The 22,644-nt window shown below is 43.8% G+C and overlaps 1 protein-coding gene across 2 annotated transcripts; it reads right to left on the bottom strand.

Moving 5' to 3' along the window:
* Positions 1 to 691: 691 nt before the first annotated feature.
* On the bottom strand, positions 692 to 17,402 carry LOC103722146 (receptor-like serine/threonine-protein kinase SD1-8). 2 transcript variants are annotated; one of them, XM_008812591.6, is made up of 9 exons: positions 16,957 to 17,402; positions 16,764 to 16,850; positions 6,603 to 7,769; positions 3,772 to 3,894; positions 3,443 to 3,588; positions 3,112 to 3,322; positions 1,574 to 1,811; positions 1,340 to 1,490; positions 692 to 1,243 (listed from the first exon to the last, which is right to left on the bottom strand). In XM_008812591.6, exons 2-9 carry the CDS (start codon positions 16,831 to 16,833, stop codon positions 956 to 958), a joined length of 2,394 nt encoding a protein of 797 aa, XP_008810813.1. In that variant the 5' UTR covers positions 16,834 to 16,850; positions 16,957 to 17,402; the 3' UTR covers positions 692 to 955. The 2 variants fall into 2 exon arrangements, with proteins under 2 accessions (XP_008810813.1, XP_088574468.1); XM_088718342.2 differs by having other exon boundaries at positions 752 to 1,243; positions 3,112 to 3,325; positions 16,957 to 17,250.
* Between the last annotated feature and the right edge of the window lie 5,242 nt (positions 17,403 to 22,644).

Raw genomic sequence — 22,644 nt, 5'->3', positions numbered from 1 at the left:
CATTATTTTGCATTAATAATGAGAAACGATTGAGACTAAGGGAAAAATGACATTGTTTGCTTAAATATTTGTTCGACAGGTAAAAGAATATTTTTACAAGCAATCTTAGAGCCCTGAAATTAATAAATGCTATTTTATTTTCTTGAATGATGAAAATGTCAAAAGACAGCCCCCAGTTCTATGTTATGATGGGTAACATATATATTGAAATAACGGTCAGGCAATGACATTCACAGATTATACGTTGTTATTGGTGCACTGTTAACTTTTCGTGTTTTTTTGTTTGTTTGTTTTTTGAGCAATGAGAAAAGGAGTAATGTCAAAACATTTTATAAATCAGGAATAAGTATATAAATACTAAGTAAGCTGACATTATTTCAACTTTTATCTCAAGTCTTTTTGGAATTTTTTTGCAAAACTTCCAAAATTCTTTTCTGAACTAGGATTCAGTAAAAGTGTCGCAAACCCTTTATCTAGATTCATATTATCAGCGTATTTAAACTTAGATACTCAGTTTTGCTGGCAAGATAACTTCAACATATCTCATCTTTCCAGGGGCGAATCTTAAGGGAAGGTTTCTAAGCGACATCAGTATGGACAACAAACTAGATTCAGCTTCAATTCATGGACTTGTTAATCAGGCTAGGTATAGTTTCACGAGATCAGCATATTGCCAAATTCATAATTCAGCTAGTCCAACAGAACAGGGCTTAGACTTCATAATATCAGACTTCAGCAATCAACCAGGGTATCGGACAGAAACCATAGATCTTAATCTTATGAAGTCAGGCATTTATGCTGCCGGATCCTCTTACAGATTTAAGAATGGCCAATATACAAACTGAATTTCGAGGTTTACTTTGATAGTCCATCTCTATCCAATGAAACCAACTTATCTTTAAGCTGCAGGAGTGCCAATTTGCCAAACAGAAATGTACTTGTTGAGGTCAGTGTTTCATCGGCCTTCAAACAGTGTATGTGTGATCTCAGGAACCGTACTCTGATGTTGCTCAGTGGAAGTCCTTTCTATGCAGAAACCAGGCTTTTTAGGCTGTGGTAATGCCACCCCTTCATTGCTCAACATAAGAACTACTTCTGCCATTGTTGGTCTATCTTTGCTTCCCTCTTGCACGCACAAGAGGCCAATTTGTATACATCGCATTACCTTAGACACGGGGCATGAACATTCTATTGCTTCATCAAGTAGCTCCAAGCATCTATCTTCCTTCCATAGTGTCCATGCCTGTATAATATCATAGACATATTGAAATGAACTTGCAGTTTGCCAATAATATGAAGAATAATGTGCATGTATTGTAGCATTCATTTGAATACTTACATATCCCAAAAGATTTAAATGGGGTTCCACTTGCTTCACCATTCTATTTTTCTTACCGCTCAGTATCTCCAGTATCGTAACTCCAAAGCCAAAGACATCAGATTTCACTGAAAAGATGCCATCCATTGCGTACTCAGGCGACATATAACCACTGCATGCCATTTGCAGAATTGGTGATCTAATGATCGTAACTCATGTATGTTTACATAAATGTTAATAAAAAGTGTAACTTACTATGTCCCAACCACCCTCCTTGTATTCTCTTGATTTTGATCTCCTCTGAAAATTCTTGCAGTGCCAAAATCTGAAATTTTGGGATTCATGTCCTTATCGAGCAGAATATTGCTAGCTTTCAGGTCCCTATGAATTATTTTCAGTCTAGAGTCTTGATGAAGGTAAAGAAGTCCTCGAGCAATTCCAAGAATGATGTCAAGACGCTTTTGCCAACTCAACAATGCAGCTTTTGTTTTGTCTGGTCCAACATTAAAATTTCTCTGCCTTAGTTTAACTTAGCTAATTGTTATACACACACACACACACACACACACACACAGAGAAATGTAGCAGAGCTCCACCATAGTTCAAATGCATTGAAGTCTTAGAAACCATGGTTAACCTTGCATTATATATCAAGTAGTATAAACGTATAGTGAACAGACAGAACATAAACATGTAGCTTTTTTAGAATTTAATCCAGTAATGTCATTCCTATTGTTGTTTGCTAACATTTTCTTATCATTATTATTATTATCCTACGATGATTCATTTTGTCGTTTATGCATATTGTGGAAAGCTAAACACCAAGCATTTTTTATATATTGAGCAAGAAACAGAATTCTTTGAGAACACCGCTCATTCTTAAGCAAATGACTGACAAACATATCCTTAGAAAAAAAATATTCGGACAAGTTCAGAAAGAAATGTTAAGTACGACTATTAATATTTATCATTTAACTCTCTCTCTCTCTCTCTCTCTCTCTCTCTCTCTCGCTCCCGCTCTCTCGCTCCCCCCCCCCCCCCCTTCTTTTTTTTTTTGAGAAGAACTTTTAGTACATCTTTTTATTTTTATTTTTTTATAAGTAGAATACCATAATCTGCCTGCCTATCTTTTAAGTTACATTTATCACATCTAGTCCCATGTTTGAGTGTTTGGATCAAATATATCCAGCTAAATGTATCCAAAATTATACACTGATATGTAATTGCAAAATACCAGACTAAGGAACAACTTCAGGGAAATATCGTCAACAATGGAAACACCATAGTACCTCGATGAATAATCAACAAGTTTGTCTACCATGAAAAAGTGTCCTCAAATAAACAATAAAGTTCATTATTTAACAAGAGATACAAGATGCTTCCATTGATTTCACTCGTTACAGGGGCCTACTTGATTGATTGAAATGCCTTTTGTCATATACTTCATATTCCTAATAACTCAAAGTTTCAAACCACATACATAATATAAAATTTCAGGTGTGTTCTTAATGCCAATAAAAGCTTGAATAGTAAGAAAGCATATTTATAAAATTTAATTTATATACTTTGACATCTTAACCAACAAAAGTCAGTATTTGCCCATTGAACTCAAATTAGTAACCATTATGGTCCTGATATCCTATATTTCTATAAGATCGACCCGTTCATGTTACACATGACAAATAATTTAACCAAATTTGCTCATGTATCTCACTTGTACCATAACATATTAATCAACCTTGCATCACAAAAAAACATAATATAGTGAAATAATATATGAGTTGAGGCTGAACCAAAGATCAAGGTGTCCAAGCTCTTGTTTGGCATGTACTCATATATCAACATTCTTTCCTCACGTTGGATGCAGCAACCAAGAAGCCTAACAAGGTTTCTGTGTTGAAGTCTGGCGATCAGCATAACCTCATTCTTGAACTCATCCAAACCCTGCACAGAATCCTTAGACAGCCTCTTGACAGCAATCTCTTGCCCATCTCTCAACTGGCCCTGCTAATTTTTAGTATTAAAATTTATACGACAACATAGTCTTAAAAGAAAGCAATATCTATATGCTCAAATTAGATGTCAGGTCAAATAGTATTCTCATATGGTCAGAAAGTTAGTTACCTTATAAACAGGGCCAAACCCACCCTCTCCAAGTTTATTGTTGAAGTAGAAGTTATTGGTAGCACTTTCTATCACAGACATATCAAATAAAGGCAATTCCAGCTCCTTCCCTCTGCTTTCTTTGGAGCAGGAATCAGTTAACATACCTGGCATTTCATTATCGATAACCATTTAATTGTTTTAGTATCTTGTATTTAATTCTACTAGCATTATATTTTTAAAAGCTATGTTTGCAGTAATCAAATCATTGAAAGAAAAAGAGACTTACGACATAGAGAAAAAAGGAGTAAGCGATATGTTCATGTGCAAAGGAAAAGGAGTACTCTTACCTTGTTTTCTCTTCTTCTTTAATATAAATAGTCCAAGGAACACAAATAAGAGAAAGCCCAATAATAAGGGAATAACAATGGCAACTGCATGCTGCTTCTTACTAGAATCACCCTTTTTTGTGTCTGCATTACAATTTTTCGTTGAATTAGAACTACTAAGCTGTAACGCTGATATTATGCTAGAAATAAAGGAAAATAAGTTAGATATGGGTTTTAGAGCAGATAATACAACACTTACCACACATAATGATTCTAAATTTGGAATTTCCCTTTTTATTTTATTTTCATTTTATCTATTTTAAGTTGTCGAAACAAGAACCTTCTATCAGAGCAAGCCCCAAAAGGAAAAAAGAATTAATTGGCGCACACACCAAAATCACTTTTAGATCGGTTCACTTGAAATAAGTTTAAGAGACATATGCCGTTTCATGAGAGTTTCTTTGCAGATGAGCATCTTAAAGAAGAAAATATGTGACACTAATTTATTTACATGCAAAACTAGCAACTGAGCTGAAACATAAATTAATTTGGTGAGGCTATATTATGTTCTTAAAGATGTGAAAGCCAAACAAAAGCCAAGAACTGATTGCACACCCCTAATCATAAAGCAATGAAGTAATTAAAACTTCATGCTTGTAAAGTTCTCTTTTGTGCTTGTAATACTAAAGTCTATTGTGCTTATATGAAGGCCTGCCTTTTGAAAATAATATAAGGAGAGTTCACATACTCATGCAAACATATTAGAACAAGTCTAAAGCCTATAGCAGGCCACTATAGTAATTAATCGAACCTGAAATTACTCTAAATAGTGCTGCAAGCAAACCGAGCTGCTCATGAGCAGCTCGGTCTCTACTCGAAAATTACCTTTGATAATTGCTCGTTCAAGCTTGGCTCAGCTGAAAAAGAGCCAAGCTCAAGCATCTTTTTGGAACTTGGTTCCATGGATAAGCCAAGCCTGAACACTGGTTCTGTTCGAAAGCAGTGGAAAAGCTCGACTCAGCTTGATTAGATCTCGGCTCAGAGCTTGGTTGAGCCAAGCATGAGCACTGTATCTGAAGCTTGACAGCTCAGCTTAAGCTCGGCTGGAGCTCCATTTTACATCAGGATGGACAGCCATCCTAGAGTTGCTATATGAAACAGATAGGGAAAGGATATGCCTTCAAATAGGATTAAAGCACCCATTAGAGTGCATGCAGTACTTATTCTCCAAAAATAGAGTGCATGCAGCAGTGACCCCTTTATTATTTAGCGTAAAATGGAATTATGACTACAAGTAAACGCAATCAGTTGATAACCGAGACATGGTAGCCTAAAATGGAGAAACATTGGAAGGAACCATGAATAAATAAGGGAAGGCATGCTCGACAACTCCTTTAGAATGTGCTCCAAGATCTTTGTCACAAAGAACAAGGAGAACTTATAAGATAAGCCTCCTTTGCATGGACAGTGGGCACATGCAGGATGATATAGCAGAAGGCAAAAGAAACAAGATGACTGCATTCATCAATAACAGAAGGTGGAAGCCTCTAGGTTCTAATTATAGTTACCAGAAGCAGGTATGTGTCCAGGAGCATATTCCAGTACGGGTACCGCGAAGCTTGTCTCTTAAAAATTTTAGACAAGAAGAATGTAGGAAGCACATGCAGGGGCAAGTTTCTGGAGAGATTCCAAAATGGCTAAGCCGCCATTAGCTAGTGGAAGTCTTGTGCTACTAATAAGTGGAAGGAAACAGTAACTGCAAGGCTCTACAAAGAACCTAGTATTTGTGTAACACAAACATATCTCTAGTTTCTATATAATAGACCCAAAATTAAGGGAATTTTTTTTATATAAACAAGAAGCATGATTTTTGTAAAGTTCAACTAAAAGAGCTTTCCGAAGAGTAAAATTCAACAATGAAACATCCCTGTGACAAGGAATATTTTCATAATAAAACCCATTCTACACATTTGTTAAGCAAAGCGAAACAATAAGTCAAAACCCTTCAAGTTAAAACTCAAGCCTCATACGTACCAAGATCCGTGGACACGGAACGAGAGTTCAAAGGTCTTTTTCTTTGCAGCCGAATTCCACTTTGGTCGCTAAACCTTAAACTAAAACTCAAATAAGTAGGATAATGGCTGTATTTTAAAGGTCAGTGCTGTTAAAAACTGGAGTAGCTGCTATTAGGTAGACTCGACGCTAAAGCATTTAAATGAAATAAACTTTTAAAATTAGAAACATATTAAAATATGAAATAAAGTATTTCTTTAACATGAAATATCCTTCTAATACTTAAATAAATGGATGCTCTATATCATTTTTAATTATATAGAAAATCTTTCATGTAATGTCAAAATCATGGTTGAAAAATCAGTTACAGAGATGCCGCTCCACTTACAATTTTCTTTTTTTGTACTTATTATGAATCTACCTTGGAAGACTCGGTCACTAAATTACATTAGTTCATATTATACGTGACAAGAATCATTTCCCAGCATTGGCTTGGTACCCAAACTGAAGACTGATTTATCAATACTCTGAAAATGAGATGAAAGAAACCGAAAACTCTAGAACTATGAAAAACACTGCTGTAAATGGGTTTCCATCAGTTTCTAAAGCTTTTTTCTCCATGGCTTTCCAGTTTGACTGCACTAAGAAAATGTGCAGCTTGTGTATAAGGGTATAATCATTTCCTAAGTCATTTGATGCCTTTTAAAAACATAAAGCAAGTTCCATATTTAGTCTAGCTTCCTATATAAACATATGTCTAACCTAAATCAAGCCATTCTGCTCCCCCTTTTAACATGGAAAAAAAAAATCTTTCTACTCTTTCATTGATAAAGATTTACCTAATTCAGAAGCCGCAAGCCGAAAAAATAAATCATCCCCTCCTTCATTAACTACTATGATATCTACCAGATCACCAGTCCATGTCAGACATCCACTTTCTCCACTCATAGCAAAGGCTACACAGGAGAAGTTCTTCAAGCACCACTCTCTGCACTCATCAAGACTTCTGTCACTGTCTGCAGTGGCATTCGATGTATCAGGCAACTTCACATTTTGCAAGTCAGAAAACGTATCTGACTGGAAATCTAAACGTGTTTTCCTCACACAACCACCCAAATATACTCTTTGATTCCAATGTTTAGTAGACTTTGGATCAAATCCCTTTAAACACTGGCAAGACGTTGAGTAACTGGCATTGCAAACACCATTAGCCCCACAATAAGCGTACTTGTCGCATGGGTCTTTTGGAACATACCAGTAATCGCTCCAATCATTGCTTGTATTATCCCAATTGAAATGATGAATTACTCCATCCTTGGTCAGCACAACTCTTGATATCACAGAACTGTCCAACACTTCATAGGTAAAATAATCCTCATCCCGGGTGGAAATGAACTGAGATCTGAACAAAGTATTCTCAGGAATGTCGCTAAAACATTGTCCGTTCCAGGGTCCACTGCGATAGATTCGAGCAGACTTTTCCCATAGAAAAATTTCTGCTACTCCATGGATATCGAACTTGTAGGTGTAGTCTCCTGGAGAAGGGTCAGAAGCACCCCTCCATGATGTAAGATTCCTATTAAAATTAGTACTGGAATCCCATCCAAGCTTCATGCCTGGTAGAAGAGTATCACATGGATGATCGAAGCTCTGCCACAATATGCTCTTCGAAGTCCCTCTGGTCAAGATGAGGTTTCCTGAGTCTAAGAGCTGCACAGTGGGATTTGTTACATTTGATGTGCTCGTTGACCATAAGACATATCCACTGTCATTGAGAAGGATGAGATTTCCATTGGAGGTGAGATTCAAAACTCCAGTAGAGCTGTTGAGAGGAGAGTCTCTATTGGCAACCCATACTACGGTCTGAACCGGGATGTTTCTATACCATATTCCCAAGTATCGGTTCTTTGAATTACCTGGACTAAAGAATCCCATTTCAAAGGCTCCATTCGAAGAGATTAAGGCTTGGCCATCCACGATGGATTTACTTGGTGTTATTGTATTGCCTGCAATAGACACAATGAATTGATTAAATAAAAGATATATAACTATTGTTAGAACTTTAAACTTCCTCATGCTCTGCATCTGCATGTCTGAGAGCATCACTTAAGATTTGGCCATCTAGCAAAAGATTATGCGCTCAAAAAAATGAAAGAAAAGCAGTTTGATGCCCAAACTGATCTCAAGGCATAACTGCAGCATGTCTTTATTTCAGACTCAGTATTTTCCTTTTCTGAGCTTTAGCACCTTGTTCGCCATTGGTTGAAGGATGTTATAACGTAGATTTAATTAATTTAATTGGAAATAGGATTCCGATATTCTTGTGGACTTATAAAGGTCTATTGTAACTGCTTGAACGGTCCATAACAATTGCTGCTTGTGGTCAACGTATGCAGACAATGACAAAAGCATGGACGAATCTTTGTTTTTTTAAGAAGAAAACCACCATGGAAAAAATCAACACGTATTTGGTGGCTGGCCTTGAAATCTACTTAATTTATGTGAACTTAGACAAGAGGCTTGGCTATCTCTTGAACATGTATATGGAAATTTCCAAACTCAAGTGAGAGGCGCCTTTCTTGTTGCATCCCTAAAACCATACCATCAACTATGTGATGCAAAAACCTGCAATGGACAACCGAGCATGAGACCATATATGTATCGGCAAATGGAGATGTGTCCAAGGAAAGCGTGGATGCACGATAGATCTTGCACTCTGCACAGAAATATCTATTTACACATCCAAAAGATTAGCCTTCTGCAGACTTGGAAGTCCCTTATAAAGTTCCTTGTCGGAAACTTGCAAGGTTAGAGCCATTGTCTTTATTAAAATATTTGCTGAAGAAGAGAAAAACAAAAGAAAATGAGAGAGAAAATGATTTTATTTCTCCGTTCCATCATATTCGATACATCTCAGAGGTTATATATACTCACGTACAAACTCCATACAAAAAAAATAATATAAGCTGATATAAGATCATGCTAATTAAAAAAATTATTACTCGATATAAGTTGTTATGTGATCCCTAAAATCACTTGTTGATATAAGATGTTATGTGATCCCTAAAATCACTCTAACAAGATAATGCTAACCAAAAAATAATAATAATATTGACCAATATAGGATCCGCTAACAAAGAAAAATAATATTGACCAATAAAGAAAAATAATATGGGTTGATAAAAGTTGTTACGTGATCCTTATTATGCTAACATCCCCCCTCAAACTCAAGATGGTACCATAAGTGCCAACTTGAGATAGAAAACTAGATCATGAATGTGCCTAGAAACTGACGTACTAGATCAAGAGATGAAGTAGCAGCTCAGAAACTAACATGATAGACTAGGAGCTGACATAGCAGCTCAGAGGTTGACGTGGTGGTAGATCAAGAGCTGATGTGGCAGCATAGAGCCTGATGTGGCAGAACACAAGCTGTATAGCAGCTCAGAAGCTGATATAGCAAATTAGGAGTTGACATAACAACTCAGAATCCGATATGGCCAATTGATGTGTCTGACTGATGTGACAAACTGATATGTTTGTCGATGTGGCTGATTGACTTGTCTGATGATGTGGCAGCGAGAAGACACATAAAAGATAACAGTTGCAACGATGACAGAGCTCAGAGAGAAGGTAACTGAAGGACGACAATCCTCGTAGATGGAGGCACCATAGAAGAGGAGCAAGAGACTTTGAACTTGATGGTGAAGGAGCTGGAGGCAGCAAATGAAACCGAAGATGGAGAGAAAGGGACCGAGACACGATGAGGAGAGACGACCAAAAATCTGAAGCTGAGAAAAAAAGTGGTGCAGAGAAGCTGCGGATCCATTAGAAAATAAAGAATCTTCGGGTATTAATCCACCAGAAATTAAAGATATGCGGAAAAATAGAGGATCTGTAGATCCACTGACAAATAGAGAAATTTCAAATATTGATTGACTCGGAAACAGAGATCAATAGATCGGCAATAAAAGTCTTCAAAGCTTCTAGATATAGCAACAACGGCCACAACAAAGATGGAAGAGATGCTGGCAGCAGATTAGGTTATCGGCGGCTCTGTACCATGTTAAAATATTTGCAGAATCGAGAGGGTTCGATTGGGCAAAGTTATTGAGGAGAGAGAAGCTCTGGGGATTGCCAACGGCTAGTTGCCGGAGATCTCTTTTCTCGTTGTTGACGCCGATCTAGGCGAAGGAGTGTCCCGGCGTTGCGGGGGCCCGGCAGTCCAAGGGTTCCGGGCGGCGGGGCGAGCGACGGAAGCGTGCTTCGGTGTATCCCAGAGCCACCCCGCTTATCGTCTTCTTCCTTGCAGGGTGTGCGATGGAACGGAAGGGGAAGCAACCGGCGGGGACGGCATCGGAGGGATCTGCGAGAGGCAAAGGTAAGGGTTCCGGTGCCTGGACGAGGCCGGGGCCGTGGGTGACCCAATGGCCCACGGCCGCGGAGGTGGAGAGGCTGAGCCGCTGCTTCCCGGAGGTGCTTGTCCTCCCGGAGGGGCCGATTGAAGCGGCTTGGCTGGAGTGGGAAGGGCGGGCGACAGTGGCCCGTAGCTTCGGCCGCCGTGTCCCAGCCGAGTGGGTGGCGAAGGATGTCGCCACTCGGATAAAAGCAAAGGAGGTGGTGGCCGTCCCGCTAGCGGACGGCTACCTAGCCCTGCGGTTCCGGTCAACGGAGGACCAGGACCGGGCGCTGAGCGAGGGCCCGTGGGTGGTGGCGGGGCAGCTACTCGCCATGAGCCCATGGGTTCCGGACTTCGAACCCGGGGAGGAGGCGGTGCAGACGGCAATGGTGTGGCTCCGCCTGCCTCGTCTGCCGCCGGAGTACTGGTCGACGTCGACCATCCTCCACATCGCCGCTCGGGCGGGCCGGCCGGTTGCTGTGGACGGCGTCACCGAGCAAAGGTAGGCGATGGGTTTCGCCCGGGTGAAGGTGGCAGTCAACACCTCAAAACCCTTGCTACCGGGGGTGCTGATCCAGGGGAGACGAAGGTGAGGTGGCAGCCCTTCGTCTTCGAGAATGCCCCGGCTCTCTGCTCCCGGTGCGGGCGGATGGGGCACGAGGCCGTGGCTTGCCGCTTTCCGGCGACCGCTCGTGCCGGGGAGGGAACGGCCTCTACGGAGGTGGATTCAGGGGGCGGGCCTGCTCAACCGCCTCCGGACGTTGGGGTGGAGGTCTAGAGACCGATCTACGGCCCCTGGATGGTGGCGTTGCGGCAGAGACTCCCACAGGAGAATCGGTCGCCGCGGCCGGGGCAAACGACCGAGCCACAACCGGGGCCCGGGTCGTCTTCGACTCGGCCGCTGTCTCCGGCAGCTCGCCCACCCACGCCGGTGTCTCCGACGGACACCGACGGCTGGCAGAAGCCAGCGAAGGTGGCACGCCGCCGGTCGCCACTGGCCGTTGGGGGGGAGGGGCACCCGGAGCCTCCCTTCGGCCCCCTCCAGGCGGACTCGGCCGTCGAGTTCCTGGCCGAGTCAGGGGACCTGGGGCCGAGTCGGCGACCTGGCAAGGCCCCGATGCGGGCCGATCCGGAGCCCAGCCGGGCGGCCACGGCCCGAGCCAAAACCCAAAAGCGGCCCAGGCCGCCAGCGGGCCTTGGCCCGCTTGGGGGTCCTGGACAAGGGGCCCAGCAGGCCCACACAAATGTGGGCCGAGGAGCCCAGCGTACCCGAGCCCACAGGGCCGGGCGCCGGGGTCGCGGGCCGGCGGGGACGCAGGCCGCTGGCGTGGCCCAGGCCATCGGGGCGCGCTGGCGCGCCATGCGCCAGGGGCGCGCCACTCCCCGGGCCCGCGCCGGGCGCTGAGATTTTTGCGCCCGGCGCTTTGGTCGCGAGGGCCCAGGCTCCGCTGGGCCCGTGCGAGGACGCGCGCAGCCAGACTCCCCTGGTTGCACGGTCTGCTCAAGGGAATGGGGTTTTGGGCCTTCAGGCCCACCCCACGTGACTTCTCTTGGGCCAGGGGGTGCAGGTCGAGAGGCCCAGTTACATCCGAGCCTGGGGAGTCAGGATGACCTCGTTCTACAGGGCCAGAGCGAGAAACTGGTAGGGCCATTTCGGTACAGCCCTCCTTGTGGGGGGAGTGACTTGATGCCTGGGCCCCCCGTGCACGACAGCCACGCCCTCCTCACGTCGGATGTGATGCGTGAGGCACAGCCTTGGGACGTGCAGGTGGGCACTGATCCGGATGGAGTTTTCCGGTTCGGCCCTCTGCCTTTGGCCGAGGGAGAGCAGGTGGTGGCCAGCTCCAGTGGGAGTAGGGCGGGGGACCACCCCGTGCCGCTCCTGGAGGGGAGTCAAGCCGTGCCACTGACGCCTGGAGGGGATACTGACCACACGACTGTTGTACAGCGTGTCAGGGCGGCAGTCATGCAAGTCATATCTGATGAGCTCGAGGTGGGCCCAGGTAGCGTGCTTGAGGCTGGCCCCGCGATCCAGGAGGAGGATGGGTCTGAGGCCGACTATGTGGACTGTGATCCATGAGGATCCTAGCCTGAAATTGTAGGAGGGCGGCCAAGCCGTCCTTCATGTCTTCCTTTAAACGGTTAGTGCAAGTTCACTGTCCGAAGATCTGCTTTTTGAGTGAGACCCGGCTATCTGGTGAGGGGCTTGCACGTCTGAGACGGCGCCTGGGGAGGGACTGGGAGACATATGCAGTTGAGTTCCAGGGGCTGTCAGGAGGTATCCTGCTCCTGTGGAGGCGAGGGGTGGCGACCTTTGATGTCTTCCACAACTGCCCACAACAGGTGATTATGATTGTATCGGCACCAGACGCCGCTCCATGGGTACTGTGTGGGGTGTACGCGAGCACGGATTACAGAATCAGGAGGGTCCTCTGGCGAGAGATCGCCAGTCTCACTGCCCAGGGTGTCCCGACAGTTGTAGTTGGCGACTTCAACTGCATCTTGAGTTCGAGTAATAAGAGGGGTGGGGCTGCCTTCATGGATAGAGCGGACAGGAGGGAGTTTCGCGACTTCGTGTCGCGTATTGGCCTGGTGGACTTAGGATTCTCCGGACCTCAGTTTACTTGGTGTAATAATCAGCTCGGCAGTGCGAGGGTTTGGGAGCGTCTAGACAGGGCCTTTGCGTCCCCGGACTGGATCCTCTGTTTTCCCACCTGCAGGGTTAGTCACTTACCTCAGATCGCCTCGGACCACTGCCCCCTGCTGATTTCTACATCATCGGGACCTTGTCATCATAGCCCCTTCCGCTTTGAGAAGGTTTGGTTATCGTACCCGCGGTCCTGGGATATTGTCCGTGATGCTTGGCGCACCCGGTGCGTGGGGATGCTATGCACCGGATGTCACGCAAACTAGAATTGGCTAAGAGGCGTCTCCGGCGATGGAATCGCGAGGTTGTGGGCGATATTTTTCGGAGAGTTGAGGGGGTTGAGACTGCAATCGCTGAGTTGCAGAGGAAGGAAGATCTTGAAGGTGCGCTCTCGGAGGATGGCATGGGTGACCTCCGGGGGCTTCTAGCGACTCACCACTCACTACTACGGCAGCACAAGATCTTCTGGCGACAGAAATCCCGGGTTCAATGGATACATGAGGGGGACCGTAACACCAGTTTCTTCCACCGGACGACGATTATCCGGAGGCAGCGGAGCATGATCCACTCATTGCGAGATGGGTCTGGACATCGGGTGGAAGGTGAGCCTGCCATCCGACAGATCCTGCTGGAATTCTTCCGTGCCAAATGGACGGAGGATGAGGACTCCGGCGACAGAGTCCACCCCCCGAGGGTGGATGCGCGAATCAAGGATGATGAGAATGCAGTCCTAGTCCGACCGGTGTCGGCTCAGGAGGTACAGGAGGCAGTCTGGGCCTTGGCTCCAGACAAGGCCCCTGGACCGGACGGTTTTCCCTCATTTTTCTTCCGACAGTATTGGGGTATCATTCGGATAGCGGTGGTAGAGGCTGTTCAGTATTTCTTCTCTCAGGCGGTGATGCCAGGGGATTGGAAGGCTACCTTCATCACGCTTATCCCGAAGCGTCAGGAGGCAGCAGAGCCCAATCACTTCAGGCCCATCAGTTTGTGCACAACCTTGTATAAGGTTGTGGCAAGAATAATGGTTAGAAGAATGAAGCCCCTTCTGCCTGGTATTATCAGCCAGGAGCAGGGGGCGTTTATAGCTGGCAGAAACATTTTCCATAATGTTCTGTTGGCCCAGGAGATAATGTGGGATCTTCGGCGAGCATCGAAGCGACGTAGCTTGATGGCTATTAAGCTGGATATGGAGAGAGCTTACGACAGAGTCAGATAGAGTTTTCTTCAGCAGGCACTGGAGGCGTATGGGTTCCACAGGCGGTGGATTGGTTGGGTCTTGGGGTGTGTCAGGGGGCCAAAGTTCTCTATCTTGGTCAACGGCACACCGTCACCTTTCTTCGAGTCCACTATGGGGCTGCGTCAGGGATGCCCTCTATCACCTTATTTGTTTATTATTTGTGCTAACATTTTGTCTCATGATTTGCAGAGAGTGAGTGCTCGCAGGGACTTGGAGGCCTACGTCCCCGCCCCGGGGGCCAGTCCTCTTTCTCACTTACTCTTCGCTGACGATTGTCTTTTGTTAGCCAGGGAGCGGGTCTCTGATGCACGGGTCCTTCGTAGGGTGGTGGCGGATTATTGCGCGGCGTCAGGTCGGAGAGTTAACTTCCAAAAGTCAGCTGTTTACTTCAACCCGAGCACGGAGAGCAGGGTCAGACAGGAGATCCGAGGGATTTTGCAGATACCTGAGCAGGAGGAGACATTGACCTACCTAGGAGTCCCCATCACAGGACGCAGACTACGGATGGCAGAGTGCTCCAGTCTGGTGCAGCGGATAGAGAGCAGGCTGGAGGGATGGAGAGCGGCCTCCTTATCTATGATGGGGAGACTGACTCTGATCAGATCGGTGTTGGGGTCCATGCCAGTATATCTCATGGCCAACACTGTGGTTCCGAAGACGACCTTGCTGAGAGTCGAGCGATTGCTGCGGTGCTTCCTGTAGGGGTCACACGGCGGAGGTCGCGGGGTGCATTTGGTGGCCTGGGAGCACGTCTACCGGCCTACCAGTGAGAGCGGTCTCGGGGTGCAGTCCCTGTTGGAGCGGCGTGAGGCCTTCATCGCTCGGCATGCAGCTCGATTTCTATTAGAGCCACATGGGTTGTGGAGTCAGGTGATGGTAGCCAGATATGGCCGCGAGGGCTCAGGGGTGGCATGGAGAGAGCGGCGAGTTTCCTTCATGTGGCGTGAGATTGCGATGTAGCTGCCGACGGTGTCGGCAAATACCAGGTGGCTGATAGGCGCTGGGCGGAGTATTGATGTGATGACGGACCCATGGATTGATACTGTTCCACTGAGGTGGTGGCCGACCATGGTCGATGTTGAGGCAGTGGAGGGGTTGTGGGTCTCCGATCTTCTTGTCCCGGGAGAGTCTGGGTGGGATGATGCCAGGCTACGACAGCTGTTCGGAGGACACCTAGCTGAGAGGATCCGGTCCCTCCCGGTGCCTGGATGTGGGGGGCCAGATGTCAGAAACTAGGGCACCTCTTGCCGGTCCAGCATCAGACTGGGAGACCTTTCCCAGGTTATCCAGCGAGAGCATGAGCCGTGGCAGGACTGCACCTGGATCTGGAGGTCGGGGCTTCACCCGAGGGCGGCACTCTTTCTATGAAAGGTGGCGTGGGACCGCCTTCCGACGAGAGCAGTGCTGAGCAGGCGAGGCTGGGGGATCCCAGCGGAGTGCGGTACATGCAGTGTCGAGGAGTCGGTCGACCACGTGCTCTTCCAGTGTACGTGGGCGAGGTTGGTATGGCAGTGGGCAGGGATCCCGCGAGAGGTCTGGAATTGGAGGCTTCAGTTCTTACAGATGATACAGCAGTGGTTGGCCCGCCCTCAGACATATCGGGAGGCTATCAGAGCGACCTGCACAGCTCATCAGATCTGGTTGGCCCGGAACGCCCGCACCCTCGGTGAGCGCAGGGTGTCACCGAGGTTTGTAGCGGAGTTCGCGCGAGTACAGACATTGGAGATCAGACCCTCTTCCGATGGACCTTTGATAGCTTGGGACATCTAGGGTTCCCTCTCTGCTTCGGCAGCTCCTCAGATGGTCTTTTCACCTGGGAACTCCCACCCCCGAGTTTCCTCAAGGTCAACTTCGATGGATCTGTACAGGATGGAGGTGCACGGGGTGGTGCAGGTTTCGTGATACGGGGCCCGCACTCCAGAGTGGTGGCAGCAGGTGGTTGTCAGTTGTTCGGCATTTCGGTCCCCGGGGCAGAGCTACGAGCTGCTTGAGCGGGTCTTCGATATGCGAGGCAGGTATTGCGGGCTGGCTCGGTTGTCCTGGAGGGCGACTCGGCCACAGTCATCAGGTAGATTCAGGAGGGGCTGAGGGGTGTGGGCACAGACCACCCCTTGGTTCGGGACATTGGGATGATGTGTGGGGTTGGGGTGGCCCTCGAGGCCAAACATGTATTCAGAGAAGCCAATGGGGCGGCCGATTGGGTGGTTGACTTTGCGGCTCATCATTTAGGGTACACCCTTTGGGTGGGGGAGGCGGCGGTGCCATTGGCACTCCGTGAGCTAGTATTTTTTGACTTTATTGGGTGTATTCATACACGTAGTGTATGATAACCCGTTTTCAGCGCGAAAAAAAAAAAAAAGAAACAACAAGAGAAAAAAGAGAGAAAATAATTTTATTTCTTTGTTCCATATTATTCGGTATGTCTCAAGGGTTGTATATACCATGTTAAAGTTCCTTGTCGGAAACCTGCAAGGTTAGAGCCATGGTCTCGCAGCTCATGCTTCTCTTCTAGGGAACTTATAGAGAAAGCAAGCTAGAAATTTTTATCTGGAACTTTAAGAAGGACCAATTTAAGAAAAAGGGGATTGTTTTTTTCCGCATAACATGATCCTGAACCATCATGACTTCTTGATTTCAATCTACCACATGTAACCGAACTTAAAACACCAAAATAAGCTGGGGGAAAATAAAGTTTAGGCATGCCATCGAGTTCATACCTGGCTGCGCATGAAGTGGAAACGCTGTTGCCGAGATAGTCAGCAGAAGTAAGAACTGTGCTATGGCCATTCTCTCCTTCTCGGGCGCTAAACGGAACGCAGCATGGTATTTGTATCAGCAAGTCGATGACTTCTTCGTAGAAAGAATGCCATAGAAGAATAATGTCAACTAAAAAAGATCAATCATGATTACCTCTATGTATTTCTCTTCACACACGTGTCCCTCCCCATTGGAAAAATTGGGGGAATTGACCGCGGACTCGCGATCGATCCGGACGAGGGTGTGGATGCTGGTGGCCCTCTTGTAATTGGGGGAGGCGTCGTCGAGGGAGAGCTCGAAGGAGAGGGGCGGATGGCGTCCTCGCCGGCAAACTCCATCCGGCCGACGAGGGCGGGAAGGCGGGCCTGGGGGCGCATCGGGAGGTGGCAGCCTCGGCGCGGTCGGAGGGGCCGGTGGCCATCCGGACGGCGACGACGCAGGGAGGTCAAGTCGCTCGACTCCCTTCTCCTTCAACTTATGCTGATATGGCTCGTCTGGCCACGTGGTAAAATCTCATTGGGACCTGACGTAGGGGAGTGGGGACGGTGCAGAAGGATGAGCCAAGAGAAAAGAAAGATGAGAGCTCCCATCTCGGACCCACGGGTACTATCGGAGTGACTAACTACATAACTAGCCATCCAGTCCGCAGCCTCATTAGCTTTACGGAAAACATGATTGGTCTGGAAGGCCCTCCGTCCCTCACCATTGCCTAGATATCTCGGAGCAAATGATGGACACTACCATTACCCCTTGGCCTCCAGATCCAACTAATGACCGTAGCCGAGTTTCCCTCTAGAACAATGGAACTAGTCCATAAAATACACCAAACGTGACGAAAGCCCGCCCAAGCAGTGTTCAACTCCGCACCTACAACTGATATGTCGAAGACTTGACTGCCCCCTACAGCCATGACTCTGGCAAACAGATCACAAATAACAAAATCTGCACCGCCCTGCGTACTTCTGTTCAAGACATATCTATCGAAGTTGATCTTGAGGAAACTCGAAAAACCATCTACCATTTAAAAGCAGGACCCTGCCATCCCATGGGCATGCGCATTGAAGTGGACTGCGTTATGAACCATAAAAAATGATTGGGTATCTGCAAATTAGAGGTTATTTGGTATTAAACCTATCAGTTAATACCAAATTGAAAATAAGCAAACAAAATTATATATCATATACTAACATCTTTGTTCCGAACCCATCCAAAAAAAAAAAAAAAATTCAAGCTTAAGCAGGCCGAGCAGGCCATGAACAAGTCTATCTGTCAAAAATAGACAAATAGTCGGCTCAATTTACATACGTATAATTAATAAAATTTCATGTTATACAAAGATACTTCTTTTTAATAGTCGGCTCCAAATCTTTCTCTTTGGCCTTACTAGAGTTCAAATCATTTAGAGAGTGTTTGGTATGGCGGAGGGAACGAGATCACCATATTTAGTTGCACCACGATGATCATGGCAGTGATCACAAACCATCCTTGCCCCTCAAATCACCACCCAACCCCATGAAAAAATGCTGGCCCTTGAGATCAAGAATCCAATATCGCCTAGGGCAGTGATCTTGGGCTAAAAATTCAGGACAAAAATGCCCCTTAGTCTAGCAAAAAAATGGTATATCAATATACTATTAATATATTATATAATATTATATTATATTGATATTATATATTATATTTATGATATAATGTATTATAATATCTTATTAAATCATATTATTGTCATATTATTATTCAATAATAATTTTAAATTATAGTAGAAATATATTATTGTACTTTATATTTATATAATGAAGGTATTTAATATCTTACTTCTACTTGCCTTATTTTTGTAATTAAAATAATTATTAGTATTAAAAAATATTATAAGTATAAACAAAAATATCAAATCTATCATAATAATTAATATAACTTATAGGATTAATAATTTATAAAACTAATAAATACATTTTTATAGAATATATTAATAATTAATATATATAAACGAATACACTAAAATTTTATTATAATATATTTTATATGATTAATAAATATATTTTATGAAATATATCAGGGGTAATTTTGGTATTATATGGTGAGTGATCTTGGATTCCTATGGAATACTAAATAGGTTACTTGTAGATATATAGAAAACTTTAATCACTAGAATATAGTATACCAGATACAGTGATTTTAAATCATCAGGATCAGATTATCTCCGGATAAAGATCACCTTGGTGATCCATTTGGGTCACCAAATGCTATCATACGGTACCTGACATGTAAACAAAAAAGCAGCCAAATCTACATGTGATGTTAAGTTATTGATTCATAATTCTATTTACATATTACAAACTACTTGATCTTGTAAAACTTGATCTATGACGACACAGTCAAGCCTAGTTGAACAGAGCGCTATAATAACTCTTTTCAATAAAACAAAATAACAAAACTACAAGACTGATAATTATTTTTTATGAAAATAGAATAGCAACTCTTAAAGTGCATGACAACAACTACTCAGATTGGGCCTTGCCTCATCTTTTCTTTGTTTAAAAAATGCATGGCAACAATAGAACCAAAATTACAAGATAAAGAAAAGAGAAAAAAAAAGAAGTAAATTAAGCTAACTGTTGATGTTCAAGTATAAAGGCAAATAAGCAACAATACCTTATTTTCTTTCTTCTTTCATGTTTATAGACCAACCAACACAAGCAGAAGAGTTGGTATCTGGTGCTTCTGGTCGTGGGAGTCCAACCATGGACAAAAATTTAGATAGGGTAGTCTCATAAGGTCTAAAACAGTGGATTAGCTATTAAACTTTTCTTATTTTCGGATGATCCTAATTCTCGGGCACTTTTTTTTTTTTTTTTGGTTAAGCCAACCCATCCCTTTTTTGTTAGGCTAGCAGGACAGGTTTTTGATCTGGATTAGATAAATAAGATACATGTATTTAGGTTCTTCTTTTAATATAATACCTAGAATTTGAATTCAGGATTCCTTCATAAGCAAGTCTTTAGGATGAGATGAACACCACAAGCAGGGCCGGCTGGAGCCTTAGGCGACTGCCTCGGTCGCCTAAGGCCTTGAGCCAATGGGAGGTCTCCAGGAGGCGGAGGGAGCAAAGAGATTGAGAGAGAGAGAAAAGTTCCTTGCGTTTGACCGTGACTAAAAGGAAGCAAAGCTGCAAAGGCCCCATATAAAACGGGAACAGGAGCTGGCTACGAGTCTTCCCCTTGATGGAAGGGAGGTGGAGAGTTTCCTGGCCTGCAGAGGGGCAATTTGGGAAGTTGGGAACTGTAGTTTTGTTTTGGGTGGAGAGGGAGAGAGAGCGAGAGGGGAGGGATTTGGTTGGCTTGATACACGCCTGAAGCCACTCTTATCTTTCATCCGTTCTCTTTTTTGGTTTTGGTCTTGGTTTTCCTTCCCTCACATTACTCCTACTCCAGCTGGGCCATCAGGAAGAAAGATAGGGGGATTGGAGATTGACTTCTTGGAGGGTGGAGATTCTTTTAATTTTCTCCTCTCGGTTTCTTCTCCCCTCTTGGGTGGTAGATAGAGAAAAGGAGGGAGGGGGTTGAAGAGCTGTTGTGCCGTGATGGTGCAGTTGCTGCTTGGGTACTCGCTTGAAGGGGAGATGGTGGGATGGGACTTTTATTAATTAGATGGAGTGAATTTCTCATAATGCTCCTACTTTCTCTTATGGAGAAGTTCTTTTTTGGACAAATTTTTTTCTTTACCTTGACCATAAAGTGTCATGGGATGACCTTTTCCTATTCTGCCCTTGCTTGACATGGTAAACAGTATTGCCAAGCATTATCTTGGTTATTTAAACAGTTTCATTGACCTTCTTTTAAGGTAATTACTTGTCTATGCTTTCATTCAAAAATTATATTAAATTAGAAAAGCTTCTTGTCTATCTTTTTAGGTTGATGTATCTTTGTTGAAATAGTATACTTGATAGTTATCTATTTCCATATTTTTTAAGTATTTTATATTTATTAAAAAAATTATTATTAAAAAGAAAAGAGGTCTCATTTATTGGATTCGCCTTAGGCCTCCAAATGTATTGGGCCGCCCCTGACCACAAGTCCTAATAGTTGTTGGCATATGCGCATATATATCTTATGTTTTTCAATTTTGGACTTGATCCTACCCCTATAAACATTAGATGACATGATTCAACTTGGCTTGGACCCATCTAACTTAAAAGTTCATGAGTCATAGCTGTAAAATCCCTAAAGTCTGTATCATTCAGCTCATGATCTAAGCTTCTTCTCCTTGCACTTGCCCGTACATGGATTCACAAAACATACTTATTTTATAACAATTATTAACATAGATTGTTTGAGAAAAAACCCCGTCCATCTCATCTGAATCCCACATCTTAACTTCTTCTCCAATTCCTCTAATCTGTATCCTCACCAATCTCTCTCTATAGTAAAGTTATCCCTCTCTAATAATTTTATCTCCCTCAATCTCTGTTTTCCATATACCAATCTTTAATATCTAATCTCTTCTCACCGATCGACATTTCCAAAGTTTTTGGTTTTATTTGTTTTATTATTCTCCATTTTGCAAACTCACACCACTGATCAAATCAAATCTTTTATTAAAAAGTAAGATACGAGATATAAAATTTGGTTTAATATAATTAGAATAAATTATTTTATTTCCATGTGCATTTCTCATGCTTCTTATGCTAGTGCTACAAAAGAAAGAAGAAAAGAAGAGCAACAACAAAATAATGACAAAACTTCAAGTTGAAAGGAAATTAATCCTGTCCAGAATGAAACTAGTTGAATTCATAGAATTGCGCAGGGTGGTGACTTATCTTTCAACATTTCCATTGAGTTTCATGATTATCTATTAGAAAGTACTAGATCACGATGTATCTATGCTGAGTGTAATTGATCAAGGAGCAGTGCTCTTATTCTTATGAGGATTGTTTTCTTTGGGTCCTGGCAATTCACCAATGCATCAAGAATTTCTTCTGATTTCTAAGGTACTAAACACATGGAAAGTCCAAAAAACAAACATTGAATTCCTTTGACTGAATACACAAGTACTGAACAACACATTTAACGAACTCGGGCTCTAATGTGCCTAATTAGGATGGTGTGAGGTGATCAAATAATCAAGCAAACGAATCACATAGACGCATCCTCGATCTACAAAACCCTTTGGTCCACAAATTGGCTAGAATTATTTTTTATGGTATGGTAGAAAGAAGTCATGTACAACTAATGGTGATCAATCGGCTACCAGATTCAGTTTGGTGCCATAAATTTTTGAACAATCTTAAAAATTTGCTAATGCAAACACATGGAACGAAATACTAACTAAAGAAGAGGATCTTTTACTTGTTTCAACCACAAATCATGCGGATCAAGTATAATGTTGATCATGAACTAGGCAACCTTATGGTCATGACACTCCCCCCCCATTTGAGGGTCATTCTAGCCTCTGGTCTTGGAAGGTGCATCCTCAATATTTAATTTGGAGTTGAGTAGGTAAATTTGGGTGGGACTTCTCACCTTTTATCTTCAAAAAGAAGAAAGAAAGGAAGAAAGAAAAAAAAAGGAACTTGTATATTTTAAAACAAGCAATCATAATCAAGCAAAGTATATCATCTAGAGTAAATATATGATTAAAAAAAAAAAAGCAAAATCAATGCAGCTTGAAATATGTCCGATCAAATTCATATTAGATGGGCAAATAATATTTTGTTTATATATTTTGAATTATAGTGTACTATAGGAATTATATTATTTTCAAAATCACAATCTATTTCAATGTCAAAAGAGGAATGCTGATAATAATATACTAATCGAAAAAAAATACATATTAGGCTGATTA

Source organism: Phoenix dactylifera, chromosome 3 (assembly GCF_051530095.1).
Source record: "Phoenix dactylifera cultivar Ajwa chromosome 3, Ajwa_hap1_PhDact_Kaust_v1.1, whole genome shotgun sequence".
NCBI classification, from domain to species: domain Eukaryota; kingdom Viridiplantae; phylum Streptophyta; class Magnoliopsida; order Arecales; family Arecaceae; genus Phoenix; species Phoenix dactylifera.
This window is presented reverse-complemented; position numbering and strand designations above follow the sequence as displayed.

Bases quoted from the DNA above. Each gene is read 5' to 3' on its own strand.
- LOC103722146 (XM_088718342.2), bottom strand. From the start codon at position 16,833: ATGGCCATAGCACAGTTCTTACTTCTGCTGACTATCTCGGCAACAGCG. The intron at 3,326-3,442 runs GTAACTAACTTT...ACTAAAAATTAG, and splicing joins GGTTTGGCCCTGTTTATAAG to CAGGGCCAGTTGAGAGATGG. The intron at 1,491-1,573 runs GTAAGTTACACT...AATGGCATGCAG, and splicing joins AGGAGGGTGGTTGGGACATA to TGGTTATATGTCGCCTGAGT.